At 47.0% G+C, this 17497-nt stretch overlaps 4 protein-coding genes and 1 long non-coding RNA gene across 5 annotated transcripts in view; all 5 read left to right on the plus strand.

The window, feature by feature from the left end:
- Positions 1 to 1519: 1519 nt before the first annotated feature.
- LOC137790553 (claudin-1-like) lies at positions 1520 to 4030 on the plus strand. The gene is made up of 5 exons (XM_068584900.1): positions 1520 to 1736; positions 1908 to 2072; positions 2238 to 2319; positions 3214 to 3327; positions 3893 to 4030. The coding sequence occupies exons 1-5, from the start codon at positions 1520 to 1522 to the stop codon at positions 3978 to 3980; spliced, it is 666 nt and encodes a 221-aa protein (XP_068441001.1). The 3' UTR covers positions 3981 to 4030.
- On the plus strand, positions 3353 to 3809 carry LOC137790444 (uncharacterized; the record flags this gene model as incomplete). The annotated part of the gene is made up of 2 exons (XM_068584689.1): positions 3353 to 3743; positions 3805 to 3809. Coding segments are annotated over 2 exons (396 nt in total), but the record flags the coding sequence as incomplete, so codon positions are not given.
- Positions 4031 to 4938: 908 nt separating the features above from the next.
- On the plus strand, positions 4939 to 7163 carry LOC137791093 (protein AMBP-like). The gene is made up of 5 exons (XM_068585800.1): positions 4939 to 5279; positions 6181 to 6357; positions 6435 to 6650; positions 7039 to 7068; positions 7150 to 7163. The coding sequence occupies exons 1-5, from the start codon at positions 4955 to 4957 to the stop codon at positions 7161 to 7163; spliced, it is 762 nt and encodes a 253-aa protein (XP_068441901.1). The 5' UTR covers positions 4939 to 4954.
- A 5-nt stretch (positions 7164 to 7168) lies between these two features.
- On the plus strand, positions 7169 to 8605 carry LOC137790554 (uncharacterized). The gene is made up of 4 exons (XR_011077933.1): positions 7169 to 7216; positions 7311 to 7343; positions 8062 to 8182; positions 8527 to 8605. It is a non-coding gene; the product is annotated as an uncharacterized lncRNA (long non-coding RNA).
- An 8780-nt stretch (positions 8606 to 17385) lies between these two features.
- Positions 17386 to 17497, plus strand: part of exoc3l2b (exocyst complex component 3-like 2b) — a 22960-nt gene continuing 22848 nt past the window's right edge. The window contains exon 1 of the mRNA XM_068584880.1: positions 17386 to 17419. The gene's annotated coding sequence lies outside the window, so the exon portion shown is untranslated. The remainder of the gene's footprint in view (positions 17420 to 17497) is intronic.

Genomic DNA, 17497 nt, shown 5'->3' on the forward strand with positions numbered 1-17497 from the left:
TAAGTACGTTTATGAATATTTTCAGTCCTGATTGAGTCTGTAAAATATTTTTTTCTGAACTTTGAGAGTTTTAAAGGTTTTTAGTTTTGTCTTTAACTTGAACATTTACCTGATAAACATGAAGTTTGATAAGCAGACAGTTTAAAGTCCACACACACACACACAGAACGGAGTCACTGGACCTGATAATAATAATAATTAACTGTTTGAGAATTTAGAAAATAATACTAAATAATTTATGTGTATTCATTTTTTAATTTCATAGCACATTTGACTATGAAACACATGAGAATGAACAAAGACATTTTATTATTTCCTCATCCTCCTCATTGTGCGGCGCCCTCTGCTGGTCAGACTCCACCAGGCGCCTCCAGGAGAGGTCAACCTGCAGTTCATGTCAACGTGTGTTCAGCGCCGGATCGCTGGGTCACTGACCCCTCAGAGCCAGACCCGCTTCATGAGACCAGGTTCACTGAGACCGCTTCATGAGACCAGGTTCACTGAGACCGCTTCAAGAGACCAGGTTCACTGAGACCGCTTCAAGAGACCAGGTTCACTGAGACCGCTTCAAGAGACCAGGTTCACTGAGACCGCTTCATGAGACCAGGTTCACTGAGACCGCTTCAAGAGACCAGGTTCACTGAGACCGCTTCAAGAGACCAGGTTCACTGAGACCGCTTCAAGAGACCAGGTTCACTGAGACCGCTTCATGAGACCAGGTCCAGACCCGCTTCATGAGACCAGGTTCACTGAGACCAGGTCCAGACCGCTTCACTGGAACTAACCGGACAAACGGCTGCAGAGAAGAACCAGAAGGTAAGAAGTTCACTGAGGATGTACTATACCTACATCTATAATAAGACGTATACTGCGTGTGTGTATTTATACTGCGTGTGTGTGTATTTATACTGCGTGTGTGTGTATTTATACTGCGTGTGTGTGTATTTATACTGCGTGTGTGTATTTATACTGCGTGTGTGTGTATTTATACTGCGTGTGTGTATTTATACTGCGTGTGTGTGTATTTATACTGCGTGTGTGTGTATTTTTACTGCGTGTGTGTGTATTTATACTGCGGTCTGGATGGATTTACGGTTCTTCATGAAGAATCAGAATGAATCACTAAAAGCTAAAAGTCTTGAAACGAAGCGAAGAGATAAGAACACGGATATTTCCTTTATTTCACAATTTAGTTTGAAATGTGTGTGAGTGTGTGTGTGTGTGTGTGTGTGTGTGTGTGTGTCTGTGTTAAGGTACGAGGATCAGAGTCTCATGTGGTCCATAAACATAACTCTGAAACTCACATCGTGTGTGAACAAAAAACATGAAGGATCCACAACAGAACCTTGAGGAACCCCACAGGGAGGAGCTTGTTGTTGACTCTGTTGTTGACTTCCTGCTGTGTTTCTAGCTGCCTTCAGGAGTTTCCAGTCTTCTCCAGGCTTCTCCAGTTGTGCCTCCAGGTGTCTCCAGGCTTCTCCAGACTTCTCCAGGCTTCTCCAGGTGGAGGCGGAGCAGCATGGCGGTGGGCCTGCAGGTGGCCGGTCTGCTTCTGGGCGTAGCGTCCTGGTGCCTGCAGTCCAGCTGCACCTCCTCCCAGGTGTGGAAGGTGAGGAGTCAGCAGGAGTCGGTGAGCACCAGCCAGCGGCAGTTTGAGGGTCTGTGGATGAGCTGCGTCGCCACGTCGATGGGATCCATCCAGTGCAGCCGCTTCAAGACGGTGCTCGGGCTGCCGGGTGAGTTCCCATGATGCACCTTGCTTATCAAGCGGATCAGATGTTAGGGTGGGTTGGTTGGTTGATTGATTGGCTGGTTTCTATCCATCCATCCATAATGTGGTTTCGGGAGATACATGAAGACATGAATAAGTGAATACATCAATAAGTGAATGCATGACCTGTCTGCAGCTCACCTGCAGGCCTGCAGGGCTCTGATGGTCATGTCCCTGCTGGTCGGTCTGGCCTCCATCATCGTCTCCGTTCTGGGACTCAGGTGCACTCGGATCGGCAGAACCTCTGAGCGCCTCAAGGACCAGCTCGCCCTGAGCGGAGGAGTCCTGTTCATCCTGTCTGGTGAGGGAGCTCATGGAGTTATTGATCTGCCTCTCAGCTGGTATCAGATATCAGCTTCATGTCCTCATGTCCTCACATCCTCATGTCCTCACGTCCTCATGTCCTCACATCCTCATGTCCTCACGTCCTCATGTCCTCACATCCTCATGTGGTTCCCTTCCTCAGGTGTCTTCACTCTGACTGCAGTGTCCTGGTTTGCTGCCAGAGTGATCCATGAGTTCTACGACCCGCTTCACGGAGGAGTCCGGTCAGTGGTTCCTTTGATTCCTTTGATTTTAGTTAATTGATTTAATCCAATCAATGATAGTTAAGTAGATTTTTTTATCTATCTGGCACAGCACCAGCTCTGGAAACAAGTTCCAGGACACGAGTTGGACTTTGTTGCTGGAGTTTAGGGTGCTGCAGGAGTACAGGGTGCTGCAGGAGTACAGGGTGCTGCAGGAGTACAGGGTGCTGCAGGAGTACGGGGTGCTGCAGGAGTACAGGGTGCTGCAGGAGTACGGGGTGCTGCAGGAGTACAGGGTGCTGCAGGAGTACAGGGTGCTGCAGGAGTACAGGGTGCTGCAGGAGTACGGGGTGCTGCAGGAGTACAGGGTGCTGCAGGAGTACGGGGTGCTGCAGGAGTACGGGGTGCTGCAGGAGTACAGGGTGCTGCAGGAGTACGGGGTGCTGCAGGAGGACAGGGTGCTGCAGGAGTACGGGGTGCTGCAGGAGTTTAGGGTGCTGCAGGAGTACAGGGTGCTGCAGGAGTACGGGGTGCTGCAGGAGTACAGGGTGCTGCAGGAGTACGGGGTGCTGCAGGAGTACAGGGTGCTGCAGGAGTACAGGGTGCTGCCCCCGAGACCCGACCCAGAGAAGAGGATGATAAAGGATGTATAGAATATGACTTGTTGGGACAAAACGTAGAAATTACTTCTAATATTATTGATTGTATTTAAAGTTATTGATCCTCAAATGTGAGTTGTTTTATTTTGTGAATCCAAATCGACCCAGAAAGTCATCACAAATGAAATCCTTTGATGGAATACTTCATGGAGATGGTTTCCCTTTTCTTTTTGTTTGGCACAACACATTCTAACTGTGGATTTAAGTACCATTTACACTATTTAAGGAGTTTAAACAGGCTGTTCTGGTTCTGCAGGTTCGAGCTGGGCACTGGTCTGTACCTGGGCTGGGCCGCTTCCTGTCTGGCCGTACTGGGAGGCTCTCTGCTGTGCTGCTCCTGCAGGAGGACGCCGCCCGGCCCGTCTGCAGGGTACTGCTGCTGTAGAGGAACCAGTGTGTCCAGGAGTCCCAGTGCCAGTCCCAGTACCAGTCCCAGTGCCAGTCCTAGTGCCAGTCCCAGTACCAGTCCTAGTGCCAGTCCCAGTACCAGTCCTAGTGCCAGTCCCAGTGCCAGTCCTAGTGCCAGTCCCAGTACCAGTCCTAGTGCCAGTCCCAGTGCCAGTGCCAGTACCAGTCCCAGTGCCAGTCCTAGTGCCAGTCCCAGTACCAGTCCTAGTGCCAGTCCCAGTGCCAGTCCCAGTACCAGTCCCAGTGCCAGTCCTAGTGCCAGTCCCAGTACCAGTCCCAGTGCCAGTCCTAGTGCCAGTCCCAGTACCAGTCCTAGTGCCAGTTCTAGTGCGATGAGTTCTAGTTTAAGTCCTAGTTTGAGTCCTAGCACAAGTCCTAGTGCGAGTCCTAGTATGAGTCCTAGTTTGAATCATAGTACGAGTCCTAGTTTAAATCCTAGTTTGAGTCCTAGTTTGAATCATAGTACGAGTTGTTTACAAGATGATCAATCAGTGTTTTTGGTTGTAATGTCTGGTTTCCTCCTGCAGGCAGTTCTCATACAAGTTCTCGTCCACGAGTGAAGGACAGAAGATCTACCGAGCGTCTCCGGCCTCAGACAGCAGAGCTTACGTCTGAACATCTCCTCTTTAACTCAAGGAGTTTTATTGTGAAGGGAAGCTGAATGATTCATAACGACATCTTTTCTCATCAGGTCACAGTGACTACAAAAAAAACGTCCTGATTGTTTTATTTTGAAAACGCTGTAAATAAATGTTTGCTGAATCTGTGTAAGTGTTTTTCTCTCTGGAACACAAGATGGTGACGTCGAAATCGTGAAACTCAAAGCTTCAGTCCACAAAGCAGAGAGGCAGATCGTCCTGGTTGTATTGGCTCGTGCTGGAACGCTCAGCCTTCTGGAAACCTCCCTGTTGTCAGGCCCTTTCCTCGGAAAGGTCCTCTCCAAACTAAAAAGTGTGTCGCAACCACTCGGCTGTTTAGGGCTTTAGAGCAGAGAACATTCAGGTGAGGTTGCATTAAGGCCCAATAGCCCCAATAGCCCCAATAGACCCAATGGACTCAATGGACCCAATAGACCCAATGGACCCAATAGACCCTCTAGACCTAATAGCCCCAATAGACCCAATGGACCCAATGGACTCAATGGACCCAATAGACCCTCTAGACCCTCTAGACCTAATAGACCCAATGGGGCTATTTCATGACGCAAGCTATGATTTATAGTTTTATGCAACAATCGCTCAGTCTGCCCCCTCAGGAGGGGGGGGGGGGGAGGGGGGGGGGGGGGGGTTGGGTTCTAAAAGAACCAAAACTCAGAGAGGAAAGATGTTTTTTCAATGAGTCACCGCCATAAGCATGAAGTTTGACACCTTTATTAAATGAATATTCCGGTCGGTCGACATTTAAAGGTAGAGTTTAATACCACGCCCTGTGAACCTTTTATGTGAAGCCAAAAGCAACTCCCTCTCCTGCTATGTCGGCGATGTTCTCTGACTTCTAAGTCAGCTTTTAACAGGAATGTGTGCTGCTGTGAGGTGTAATTCAGGTTTAACTTTCATTCCCTCGGAGTGGAAGACGTGTGGACTGCAGCCATGATGGAGACGCGTCTGTTTGGGCGCTGCTTCTGTCTGCTGGCTTTCGTCCTCCCGGTCCGGCCCGGTCTGGGTCGGGGCCTCGATCCGGCTCGCTGCCTCGTCTCCGGGAACTACAACCTGATCCGGCTGTCGGAGAGCACGGACGAGACGAGCTGCCGGCAGGATTGTGTGGCAGAACCGGGCTGCCACGTGGCCGTGGTGTCCACGCCGCTCAGCGGCTCCGCCGAGTGTCTGCTGGTCGACTGTCTGAACCGGAGCCGGCTCTCAAGGCCCCGAGACCCGAGCGCCAGCATCGCCGTGTACCCCAAGAGCAGCGACGAAGGTGAGCGCGTGAACGGGGTGTCGATCAGGACCTCAATGGGTCTGCATTAAATACAGAAAACAAGATGGTGGTACGGCAGTCTATGGTCTGTTATATGTAACAACGTGAGGAAGGCTATCGTCTTCATTTATCCTCTTCTTTTGGTGCAAATATAAATATTTTAAGATTATTAATCCAACCAGAAAGCTACTGAAGGTAGTAAAGGTAGAGAAGGTAGTAAAGGTGGAGAAGGTACTGAAGGTACTAAAGGTACTGAAGGTAGTAAAGGTAGTAAAGGTGGAGAAGGTACTGAAGGTACTAAAGGTAGTAAAGGTGGAGAAGGTACTGAAGGTAGTAAAGGTACTGAAGGTAGTAAAGGTGGAGAAGGTACTGAAGGTAGTAAAGGTACTGAAGGTAGTAAAGGTAGAGAAGGTAGTAAAGGTAGAGAAGGTAGTAAAGGTAGTAAAGGTGGAGAAGATACTGAAGGTACTAAAGGTAGTAAAGGTAGTAAAGGTGGAGAAGGTACTGAAGGTACTAAAGGTAGTAAAGGTAGTAAAGGTGGAGAAGGTACTGAAGGTACTAAAGGTAGTAAAGGTAGTAAAGGTGGAGAAGGTACTGAAGGTAGTAAAGGTAGTAAAGGTGGAGAATGTACTGAAGGTACTAAAGGTAGTAAAGGTGGAGAAGGTACTGAAGGTAGTAAAGGTAGTAAAGGTGGAGAAGGTACTGAAGGTAGTAAAGGTACTGAAGGTAGTAAAGGTAGTAAAGGTGGAGAAGGTACTGAAGGTAGTAAAGGTAGTAAAGGTGGAGAAGGTACTGAAGGTAGTAAAGGTACTGAAGGTAGTAAAGGTAGTAAAGGTGGAGAAGGTACTGAAGGTAGTAAAGGTACTGAAGGTAGTAAAGGTAGTCTCTTCTTCCCCTCCAGTCCTCCGATGCCGTGACTTTGAGGACCGGGGGTCCTTCAGCAGCTGCCGGACCGGAGTGCCCCGGTTCTTCTACAACCGGACCAGCTACAGCTGTGAGCGGTTCTTCAGCGGATGCGGGTCCAACGGGAACTCGTTCCATAGCCGCGAGGGCTGCGAGGCGCTCTGCAGCGAGAAGTGTAAGAGACCTCTCTGATGTTCTGAGGATGACTTCCTGTCTGCCACACACCATGAACCTGTTCCTCCGTCCCGTCAGATCTCTGCTATCGGCCCGTGGACTACGGTCAGAGACCCCCATCCCCATCTCAGGACCCGCCCTCTCAGGACCCGCCCTCTCAGGACCCGCCCACCGTCTTCTTCTACAACGTGTCGAGCTCCAGGTGTGAGGGGTTCCACTTCAGAGGCGGAGCGTCCAACGGGAACATGTTCAGCTCTGTGGAGCAGTGTGAAGGCCTCTGTGGAGGAGTTGGAGGTAAATATGAACATGATTACTAAAACATGAAGGTTATTAACATTATTACTAACACATTAACATCATTACTGAACATATTCAGCACTGTGGGGGTGTTGAAGGTAACTATTACCATGATTAACGTTATTATAATACAGGTGATTAACGTGGAGCATGAAGGTATGAACTCGTATCATCTGCATACACGTGAACATCAACCTTGATGAAGCTGAAGGGGCGGAGCCTGCAAGGGAGCTGTTGTGTAACTTAAGATGCTTTCACATAACATAATAAATAATAATAAAGAACTGGTTTCCTTCATTATCACCAGCTCATCTCTAGATGTTTATTATGTGTGTTATGTATCATCACCTGTGAAATAATTCACAACATTTCTGATTGAAACCAGTTACTACCAGTCCACCTGCTGTGGCTTCAGGTGAGTTCATAATTGTGTTTTCTGCACAGTATTTGACTTTTATAACTGTGTCATCAGTTTCATCTTATTATTATTATCTAGTATATAACTCATAATATTTCTGGTGTTGCTCCAGCGACTACAAGCAGAGGACCTGCTGTGGAACCAGGTGCTTCCTTCTGTACCTTCACTCCTGTTATATACTTATATACTGTAAGATATTATGTACAGTTGTTTATGTGCTTTATGTTCATTTCAACCAGATGCTCCAGCTCCCGTCTCCAGAACGCCAGAAGGTAAAAGTATTCACTACCTTCTCTACCTTCTCTACCTTCACTACCTTCTCTACCTTCACTACCTTCACTACCTTCACTACCTTCTCTACCTTCACTACCTTCACTACCTTCTCTACCTTCTCTACCTTCACTACCTTCACTACCTTCACTACCTTCTCTACCTTCACTACCTTCACTACCTTCACTACCTTCTCTACCTTCACCACCTTCTCTACCTTCACTACCTTCTCTACCTTCACTACCTTCACTACCTTCACTACCTTCTCTACCTTCTCTACCTTCACTACCTTCACTACCTTCTCTACCTTCACTACCTTCACTACCTTCACTACCTTCTCTACCTTCTCTACCTTCTCTACCTTCTCTACTACCTTCACTACCTTCACTACCTTCTCTACCTTCACTACCTTCTCTACCTTCTCTACCTTCTCTACCTTCACTACCTTCTCTACTACCTTCACTACCTTCTCTACCTTCTCTACCTTCACTACCTTCACTACCTTCTCTACCTTCTCTACCTTCTCTACCTTCACTACCTTCTCTACTACCTTCTCTACCTTCTCTACCTTCACTACCTTCACTACCTTCTCTACCTTCTCTACCTTCACTACCTTCACTACCTGAGGTTTGAAGTAATTGTGGACTTCTGGATGAAGAGGAACATACTTCTCAACTCGTTGACCTCCTGATCTTCATCTCTCTCTCTCCTCTTCTTCAGTTGTTGTCTTCGGTCATATTGTGTTCATTGTGTTCATCATCATCGTCATCATCGTCATCATCATCATCGTTTTGAGCGTCTCCTTCAAGTACTGTGAGGAGCAGCGTCCAGCTTACAGCAGGTGAAGTATGTTTAACTCCTCCAGTCTTTTCTTCAGCAGATACTTTGTGTTTACCAGTAGTGGAAATAACAAAGTACATTAGTAGATATGTACTTTAGAACAGATATGAGGTACTCGTACTTTACTGAAGTATTGTATTTCCATGTACTTTAAAGTACATTTCCCTGACAGCTTCAGGAAGCTGTTGCTCTGACACTTTCTTTAATAAATGCATGTGAGCTTTTGGTCTCTTTTTCTTTATGAGCACTTCTTCTTTCAGACATTTGGCTGCTAAAATATTGTTGAACTGATTAATTGGCACATTAATTATTATTTTATATGATTTGTTTCTTTATGGTCTGCAGGTACAGGAAGCTGTCGGATGGGTCAATAAAAACGTTGTGTGTCCATGGTGATGATTTTATCTTTCATGCTTATTAGCTCATGTTAGCAGGCTGATGCTAACATGCTGCTGTTAACATGCTAATGTTAACATGTTGACGTTAGCATGCTGATATTAGCATACTGACTCTAGAATTCTGATATTAGCATGCTGATGCTAGAACGCTGATGTTAGCATACTGATGCTAGAATGCTGATGTTAGCATACTGATGCTAGAATGCTGATGTTAGCATACTGATGCTAGAATGCTGATGTTAGCATACTGATGCTAGAATGCTGATGTTAGCTTTCTGATGCTAGAATGCTGATGTTAGCATACTAATGTTAGCATAGTGATGTTAGCATGCAGATGCTAGAATGCTGATGTTAGCATGCTAATGTAAGCATACTGATGTTAGCATGCTGATGCTAGAATGCTAGTGCTAACAACAGCAAAAGTTTAAACTTTGCATCATTGTTTCATGATTTTGTGATCGTTATTTAAAATTATGTGATTTTATCATCTTGGGTCAAATTCAGGAGTTTTCTCATTTCATGTAGATTTCTTTGGGTTGAGTTTGTTACAGGAAACAAACAAATATCATATTCACACAGTTGATTTACTAAACTATTCTCTAAGTCTGTAGCCAATCAGTTTTATTGATTCTGAATCGTCTTGATTGTGAAATTCTTATTGATAAAACTGGAGTAACACGTGTGTTTCTTTATATAAAAAGCTTCTGGTATGATAATAAACCTTCACTGCGTGTGTGTTCATAATCATCAGAGGTCTGGATGATGAATTCTTATTCTTTCACTTTTGATGACGTAAAACAGCTCGTGACCCTTTTTCTTTAGCGTGTTACATTTTAACAGCGGCAGCAATCTTCCATCATCTATCTTCACATTTCAAAAAAGAAGATCTGAACCCTGAAACTCGGGTTAACTTTGGTGAACCAATCAGAGGCCGAGGGCGGGTCCGATGAGGTCATTCTGCATGAATAAATACTGATATGAGCAAACCTGAAACCTCCACCAGTGGGCGCTGTTGCTGCAGGGACGACCAATCATCAAGGCCTGTGTGTGTGTGTGTGTGTGTGTGTGTGTGTGTGTGTGTGTGTGTGTGTGTGTGTGTGTGTGTGTGTGTGTATGTGTGTGTGTGTGTGTGTGTGTGTGTGTGTGTGTGTGTGTGTGTGTGTGTGTGTGTATGTGTGTGTGTGTGTATGTGTGTGTGTGTGTGTGTGTGTGTGTGTGTGTGTGTGTGTGTGTGTGTGTGTGTGTGTGTGTATGTGTGTGTGTGTGTGTGTGTGTGTGTGTGTGTGTGTGTGTGTATGTGTGTGTGTGTGTGTGTGTGTGTGTGTGTGTGTGTGTGTGTGTGTGTGTGTGCTGGGGGTCGTCGGTGAGGAACAGGAAAAGATGACCGTTTCCTGCTGCAGCTAGAAAACAAAACAAACAGGAAACGAGGAGCAGAAGTCCCGGAGCTGCTGGAGGAGAGTAGAGACGGATAGAACCCAGTCGAGTCCGACAGAACCACGGGTAGGAGAACCCGGCAGACTGAGGGGCAGCAGAACCCTGTAGAACCCGACAGACGGAACATCAAGCGGGGCAGAGGAGGAAGGAACCTGCAGCGACCTGAGGACAGTAGAACCCAGTAGAACCCAGTAGAACCTCTCGCAGCAGCCGTAGAACACAGTAGAAACTAAAGGTCCAAAAACCAAGACTGCAACTGGTGGAGCTCAAAGAACCGGCTCACTGACACACACGTGCTCACACACATACTTTCACACACACACACACACGCAGACACACACACACACACACACACACACACACACACACACACACACACACACACACACACACATTGTGACCAAGATGTCACAGTTTTAAGGAAAAGTCTTGGATTCATTTTTATATTTTACAAAAACACAAAAAGGTAAGAGCTATTTGTTCAATCTATATGTGTGTGTGTGTGTGTGTGTGTGTGTGTGTGTGTGTGTGTGTGTGTGTGTGTGTTCAATAACACCGATCACTTCCAGACCTTGAGTTAGTGCAGGTGGAAGTAATTATGATGTAATCGATACCGTCAGACCTGACTTCCTGTTTCAGGACGATGGCGTCCAGTCTGTTTCTCTACTGTCTTCTACTGTGTTTCTCTACTGTTTTCTACTGTCTTCTACTGTGTTTCTCTACTGTCTTCTACTGTGTTTCTCTACTGTTTTCTACTGTCTTCTACTGTGTTTCTCTACTGTTTTCTACTGTCTTCTACTGTGTTTCTCTACTGTCTTCAACTGTGTTTCTCTACTGTCTTCTACTGTGTTTCTCTACTGTCTTCTACTGTGTTTCTCTACTGTTTTCTACTGTCTTCTACTGTGTTTCTCTGCTGTCTTCTACTGTGTTTCTCTACTGTCTTCTACTGTGTTTCTCTTATAGTTTGATCCTCATAATGAAAGTTAATCTGGTTCATCAGCAAAGTTTAAAAGGAGAATATTCTACACAATAATGATTTTCCTTCTCTAAATGTTGAGTTTCGTTTGTGTCTCGTATGAAACCAGTATGAAACCAGTGTGAAACCAGTGTGAAACCAGTGTGAAACCAGTGTGAAACCAGTGTGAAACCAGTATGAAACCAGTGTGAAAGCAGTATGAAACCAGTGTGAAACCAGTGTGAAACCAGTGTGAAACCAGTGTGAAAGCAGTGTGAAACCAGTGTGAAAGCATAATTACTGTCTGACTTCTCTTTCTTTGACCTACTGACCGTATGAATCTTTCTTTATTATATTTCTGCTGATTCAGCAAAACCTTCATGTCAGCACTTTGTTGATTATTGAGACTTTAGCAGAGACGATGGAGCAACAGTTTATTACTGAAATACGTTTGTAACGTTGTAGACCGGCTGTATGTTTGTAACGTTGTAGACCGGCTGTATGTTTGTAACGTTGTAGACCGGCTGTATGTTTGTAACGTTGTAGACCGGCTGTATGTTTGTAACGTTGTAGACCGGCTGTATGTTTGTAACGTTGTAGACCGGCTGTATGTTTGTAACGTTGTAGACCGGCTGTATGTTTGTAACGTTGTAGACCGGCTGTATGTTTGTAACGTTGTAGACCAGCTGTATGTTTGTAACGTTGTAGACCAGCTGTATGTTTGTAACGTTGTAGACCGGCTGTATGTTTGTAACGTTGTAGACCGGCTGTATGTTTGTAACGTTGTAGACCAGCTGTATGTTTGTAACGTTGTAGACCGGCTGTATGTTTGTAACGTTGTAGACCGGCTGTATGTTTGTAACGTTGTAGACCAGCTGTATGTTTGTAACGTTGTAGACCGGCTGTATGTTTGTAACGTTGTAGACCGGCTGTATGTTTGTAACGTTGTAGACCAGCTGTATGTTTGTAACGTTGTAGACCGGCTGTATGTTTGTAACGTTGTAGACCAGCTGTATGTTTGTAACGTTGTAGACCAGCTGTATGTTTGTAACGTTGTAGACCGGCTGTATGTTTGTAACGTTGTAGACCGGCTGTATGTTTGTAACGTTGTAGACCGGCTGTACGTTTGTAACATTGTAGACCAGCTGTATGTTTGTAACGTTGTAGACCGGCTGTATGTTTGTAACGTTGTAGACCGGCTGTATGTTTGTAACGTTGTAGACCAGCTGTATGTTTGTAACGTTGTAGACCCGCTGTCGCGTTCCTCTGTGTCTCAGGAGCCGTTGAGCTCAGAGACAGACGGCGGCCATCTTCTTTCTGTCATGTGATTTAATATTTAATTCAAATGAAGCAAAAAAAGACCAACATCAGTCGGTAAATGATTACCTGTGAGTGTGAGTGTGTGTGTATGTGTTTGTCTGTGTGTGTGTGTGTGTTGTGTGTTGTGTGTTGTGTGTGTTGAAAGTGGAGTTAATGAGTATCACGTCAGCTCTTTTGTGAGGTGTGTGTTTACCAGCTGACTGACCGGTGACTCCTGGCTACAGGAATGTTTACACACACACACACACACACACACACACACACACACTGCAATATTGTTCTTGTTGAATGAAAAGTGACAGACCTTTTTTCTGCCCGAGGAAATTATTCAGAGAACAGGAAGTAGTTTGACATTGAAATAGTAAGTCAGGGACTGGAGCTAGACATGGACCCATGAGGGACTGGACCCATGAGGGACTGGAGCTAGACATGGACCCATGAGGGACTGGACCCATGAGGGACTGGAGCTAGACATGGACCCATGAGGGACTGGACCCATGAGGGACTGGAGCTAGACCTGGACCCATGAGGGACTGGACCCATGAGGGACTGGAGCTAGACATGGACCCATGAGGGACTGGACCCATGAGGGACTGGAGCTAGACCTGGACCCATGAGGGACTGGACCCAGAAGGGACTGGAGCTAGACCTGGACCCATGAGGGACTGGACCAATTGAGGGACTAGACCCAGAAGGGACTGGACCCATGAGGGACTGGAGCTAGACATGGACCCACTTGTACGACGTTTATGACGTCGTGAACGGAAGGTGATGAACGTAGAAACATTTTCTTCTGCATTTCAAACTTGTTGAATAACTTTAGGATGCTTCTCCAGAGTAATAATAATATTAATAAATACTCCTGAAACACAGGACATCAGAAACAGAAGAAAAAGCAGGGCGCTGTGCTGTTCTGACCCACAATCCTTTGGGGCAGGTCTATGAGCAAGAGGGTCAAAGTTCAAGGCGTTGTGTTGTGAGGAAGTCGTTGCCATGATGGAACGTGTACTTCAGGAACTCCTGGACTTTGCAGCTGCATAGTGGAGGAGTAACACAAAGGAAACAGGATCAATAAAGACGATCAATCGTTCTCCTGAAACGTCAACAAGTTTTACATCAATAAAGTTTTACTTTTATTCAGCCGCTCGTCAAATGAGTCAAAAGAAAGATCAAAACCTTTTAAAGAAGCAAACAGATGGACAGATAGATAGATAGATAGATAGATAGATAGATAGATAGATAGATAGATAGGTAGGTAGGTAGGTAGGTAGGTAGGTAGGTGGGTAGGTAGGTAGGTAGGTAGGTAAGTAGGTAGGTAGGTAGGTAAGTAGGTTGGTAGGTAGGTAGGTAGGTAGGTGGGTAGGTAAGTAGGTAGGTGGGTAGGTAGGTAGGTAGGTTGGTAGGTAGGTAGGTAGGTAGGTAGGTAGGTTGGTAGGTAGGTAGGTAGGTAGGTAGGTTGGTAGGTAGGTAGGTAGGTAGGTTGGTAGGTAGGTAGGTAGGTAGGTAGGTAGGTAGGTAGGTTGGTAGGTAGGTAGGTAGGTAGGTAGGTAGGTAGGTTGGTAGGTAGGTAGGTAGGTAGGTAGGTAGGTAGGTTGGTAGGTAGGTAGGTAGGTAGGTAGGTAGGTTGGTAGGTAGGTAGGTAGGTAGGTTGGTAGGTAGGTAGGTAGGTAGGTAGGTTGGTAGGTAGGTAGGTAGGTAGGTAGGTAGGTAGGTTGGTAGGTAGGTAGGTTGGTAGGTAGGTAGGTAGGTAGGTAGGTAGGTTGGTAGGTAGGTAGGTAAGTAGGTTGGTAGGTAGGTAGGTAGGTAGATTGGTAGGTAGGTAGGTTGGTAGGTAGGTAGGTAGGTAGGTAGGTAGGTTGGTAGGTAGGTAGGTAGGTAGGTAGGTAGGTAGGTAGGTAGGTAAGTAGGTTGGTAGGTAGGTAGGTAGGTAGGTAGGTAGGTAGGTAGGTAAGTAGGTAGGTAGGTAAGTAGGTTGGTAGGTAGGTAGGTAGGTAGGTGGGTAGGTAAGTAGGTAGGTGGGTAGGTAGGTAGGTAGGTAGGTAGGTAGGTAGGTAGGTAGGTAGGTAGGTAGGTAGGTAGGTTGGTAGGTAGGTAGGTAGGTAGGTAGGTAGGTTGGTAGGTAGGTAGGTAGGTAGGTTGGTAGGTAGGTAGGTAGGTAGGTAGGTTGGTAGGTAGGTAGGTAGGTAGGTAGGTAGGTAGGTTGGTAGGTAGGTAGGTTGGTAGGTAGGTAGGTAGGTAGGTAGGTAGGTAGGTTGGTAGGTAGGTAGGTAAGTAGGTTGGTAGGTAGGTAGGTAGGTAGATTGGTAGGTAGGTAGGTTGGTAGGTAGGTAGGTAGGTAGGTAGGTAGGTTGGTAGGTAGGTAGGTAGGTAGGTAGGTAGGTAGGTAGGTAGGTAGGTAGGTAAGTAGGTTGGTAGGTAGGTAGGTAGGTAGGTAGGTAGGTAGGTAGGTAAGTAGGTAGGTAGGTAAGTAGGTTGGTAGGTAGGTAGGTAGGTAGGTGGGTAGGTAAGTAGGTAGGTGGGTAGGTAGGTAGGTAGGTTGGTAGGTAGGTAGGTAGGTAGGTAGGTAGGTAGGTTGGTAGGTAGGTAGGTAGGTAGGTAGGTTGGTAGGTAGGTAGGTAGGTAGGTAGGTTGGTAGGTAGGTAGGTAGGTAGGTAGGTTGGTAGGTAGGTAGGTAGGTAGGTAGGTAGGTAGGTAGGTAGGTAGGTTGGTAGGTAGGTAGGTAGGTAAGTAGGTTGGTAGGTAGGTAGGTAGGTTGGTAGGTAGGTAGGTAGGTAGGTAGGTAGGTAGGTAGGTAGGTAGGTTGGTAGGTAGGTAGGTAGGTAGGTTGGTAGGTAGGTAGGTAGGTAGGTAGGTAGGTTGGTAGGTAGGTAGGTAGGTAGGTAGGTAGGTAGGTTGGTAGGTAGGTAGGTAGGTAGGTAGGTAGGTAGGTAGGTAGGTAGGTAGGTAGGTTGGTAGGTAGGTAGGTAGGTAAGTAGGTTGGTAGGTAGGTAGGTAGGTTGGTAGGTAGGTAGGTAGGTAGGTAGGTAGGTAGGTAGGTTGGTAGGTAGGTAGGTAGGTAGGTAGGTAGGTTGGTAGGTAGGTAGGTAGGTAGGTTGGTAGGTAGGTAGGTAGGTAGGTAGGTAGGTTGGTAGGTAGGTAGGTAGGTAGGTAGGTAGGTAGGTAGGTAGGTAGGTAGGTAGGTAGGTTGGTAGGTAGGTAGGTAGGTAGGTAGGTAGGTAGGTTGGTAGGTAGGTAGGTAAGTAGGTTGGTAGGTAGGTAGGTAGGTAGGTAGATTGGTAGGTAGGTAGGTTGGTAGGTAGGTAGGTAGGTAGGTAGGTAGGTAGGTAGGTTGGTAGGTAGGTAGGTAGGTAGGTAGGTAGGTAAGTAGGTTGGTAGGTAGGTAGGTAGGTAGATTGGTAGGTAGGTAGGTTGGTAGGTAGGTAGGTAGGTAGGTAGGTAGGTAGGTAGGTTGGTAGGTAGGTAGGTAGGTTGGTAGGTAGGTAGGTAGGTAGGTAGGTAGATTGGTAGGTAGGTAGGTTGGTAGGTAGGTAGGTAGGTAGGTAGGTTGGTAGGTTGGTAGGTAGGTAGGTAGGTAGATTGGTAGGTAAGTAGGTTGGTAGGTTGGTTGGTTGGTAGGTAGGTGGGTAGGTAGGTAGGTAGGTAGGTAGGTAGGTGGGTAGGTAGGTAGGTAGGTAGGTAGGTAGGTTGGTAGGTAGGTAGGTAGGTAGGTAGGTAGGTAGGTAAGTAGGTTGGTAGGTAGGTAGGTAGGTAGATTGGTAGGTAGTTAGGTTGGTAGGTAGGTAGGTAGGTAGGTAGGTAGGTAGGTAGGTAGGTAGGTAGGTAGGTAGGTTGGTAGGTAGGTAGGTAGGTTGGTAGGTAGGTAGGTAGGTAGGTAGGTAGGTAGGTAGGTAGGTAGATTGGTAGGTAGGTAGGTTGGTAGGTAGGTAGGTAGGTAGGTAGGTTGGTAGGTTGGTAGGTAGGTAGGTAGGTAGGTAGATTGGTAGGTAAGTAGGTTGGTAGGTTGGTTGGTTGGTAGGTAGGTTGGTAGGTAGGTGGGTAGGTAGGTAGGTAGGTAGGTAGGTAGGTGGGTAGGTAGGTAGGTAGGTAGGTAGGTAGGTAGGTAGGTAGGTAGGTTGGTAGGTTGGTAGGTAGGTAGGTTGGTAGGTAAGTAGGTTGGTAGATTGGTAGGTAGGTAGGTAGGTAGGTAGGTAGGTAGGTAGGTAGGTAGGTAGGTAGGTTGGTAGGTAGGTAGGTAGGTTGGTAGGTATGTAGGTAGGTGGATAGGTAGGTAGGTAGGTAGGTAGGTAGGTAGGTAGGTAGCTAGGTAGCTAGGTAGGTAGGTGGATAGGTGGATAGGTGGATAGGTTGGTAGGTAGGTAGGTAGGTGGATAGATAGATAGATAAATACGTTAATAATCTCTGAGGCCAAATATCAGAAAGGCAAAAATAAAAAATAAAAAAACAGTAACGCGTCATAATTTACAAAATTAATAATAAATAAAGTTATGAAGTGTGTGCAGTTCACAAAACACAATGAGGACAGTGAAGAACCCACAACAACAGACAGGAAACCTGTTAACTTTATTGATTTATAACTCTGGTAATAAAACAAATGAAAGGAGAAGTTCTAAAGTCCAACTGCAGCTCAACCCACCATCACCATCCAGACGATTCGGAGCGCCCCCCCCCCCCCCCCCTCCTCCAACCGCCCCTCCCTCCTCCTCCACCCCCCCCCCCCCCTCCTCCAACCGCCCCTCCCTCCTCCTCCACCCCCCCCCCCCCCTCCTCCAACCGCCCCTCCCCCCTCCTCCACCCCCCCCCCCCCGCCCTCCCACCTTATCCCCCCCTCTATGACCCTCCTCCCTCTCCTCCTCCCCAGGGAGCGCGTCGCTGCTCGTCAGTCGGTCTCTCGCCGCTCGTCAGTCCGCCTCTCGGTGCCTCTCTCTCGGCCTCTCGGTGTCTCTCTCTCGGCCTCTCGCCGCCTCTCTCTCCGCCTCTCGGTGCCTCTCTCTCGGTGTCTCTCTCTCGGCTCGCCGGTCTCTCGCTCCGCGGCTCCTCGGCGGCTCTTCGCTCCGCTGCGGCCGCCGCTCGGGACGCTTCCGCCGGCTTTGTGAGGACTTGGAGCCGCTGTCCGCCGCCATGACGCCCCGCTGTGAGTGACCGGAGGAACTTTATATTATGATCATATGATGTTCAGGAGAAACTTTATTCACACAAATACAGAATATCT

The sequence above is a fragment of the Clinocottus analis genome, unplaced genomic scaffold (assembly GCF_023055335.1).
Source record: "Clinocottus analis isolate CAN_PGR_092001 unplaced genomic scaffold, fCliAna1.0.p SCAF_2, whole genome shotgun sequence".
NCBI classification, from domain to species: domain Eukaryota; kingdom Metazoa; phylum Chordata; class Actinopteri; order Perciformes; family Cottidae; genus Clinocottus; species Clinocottus analis.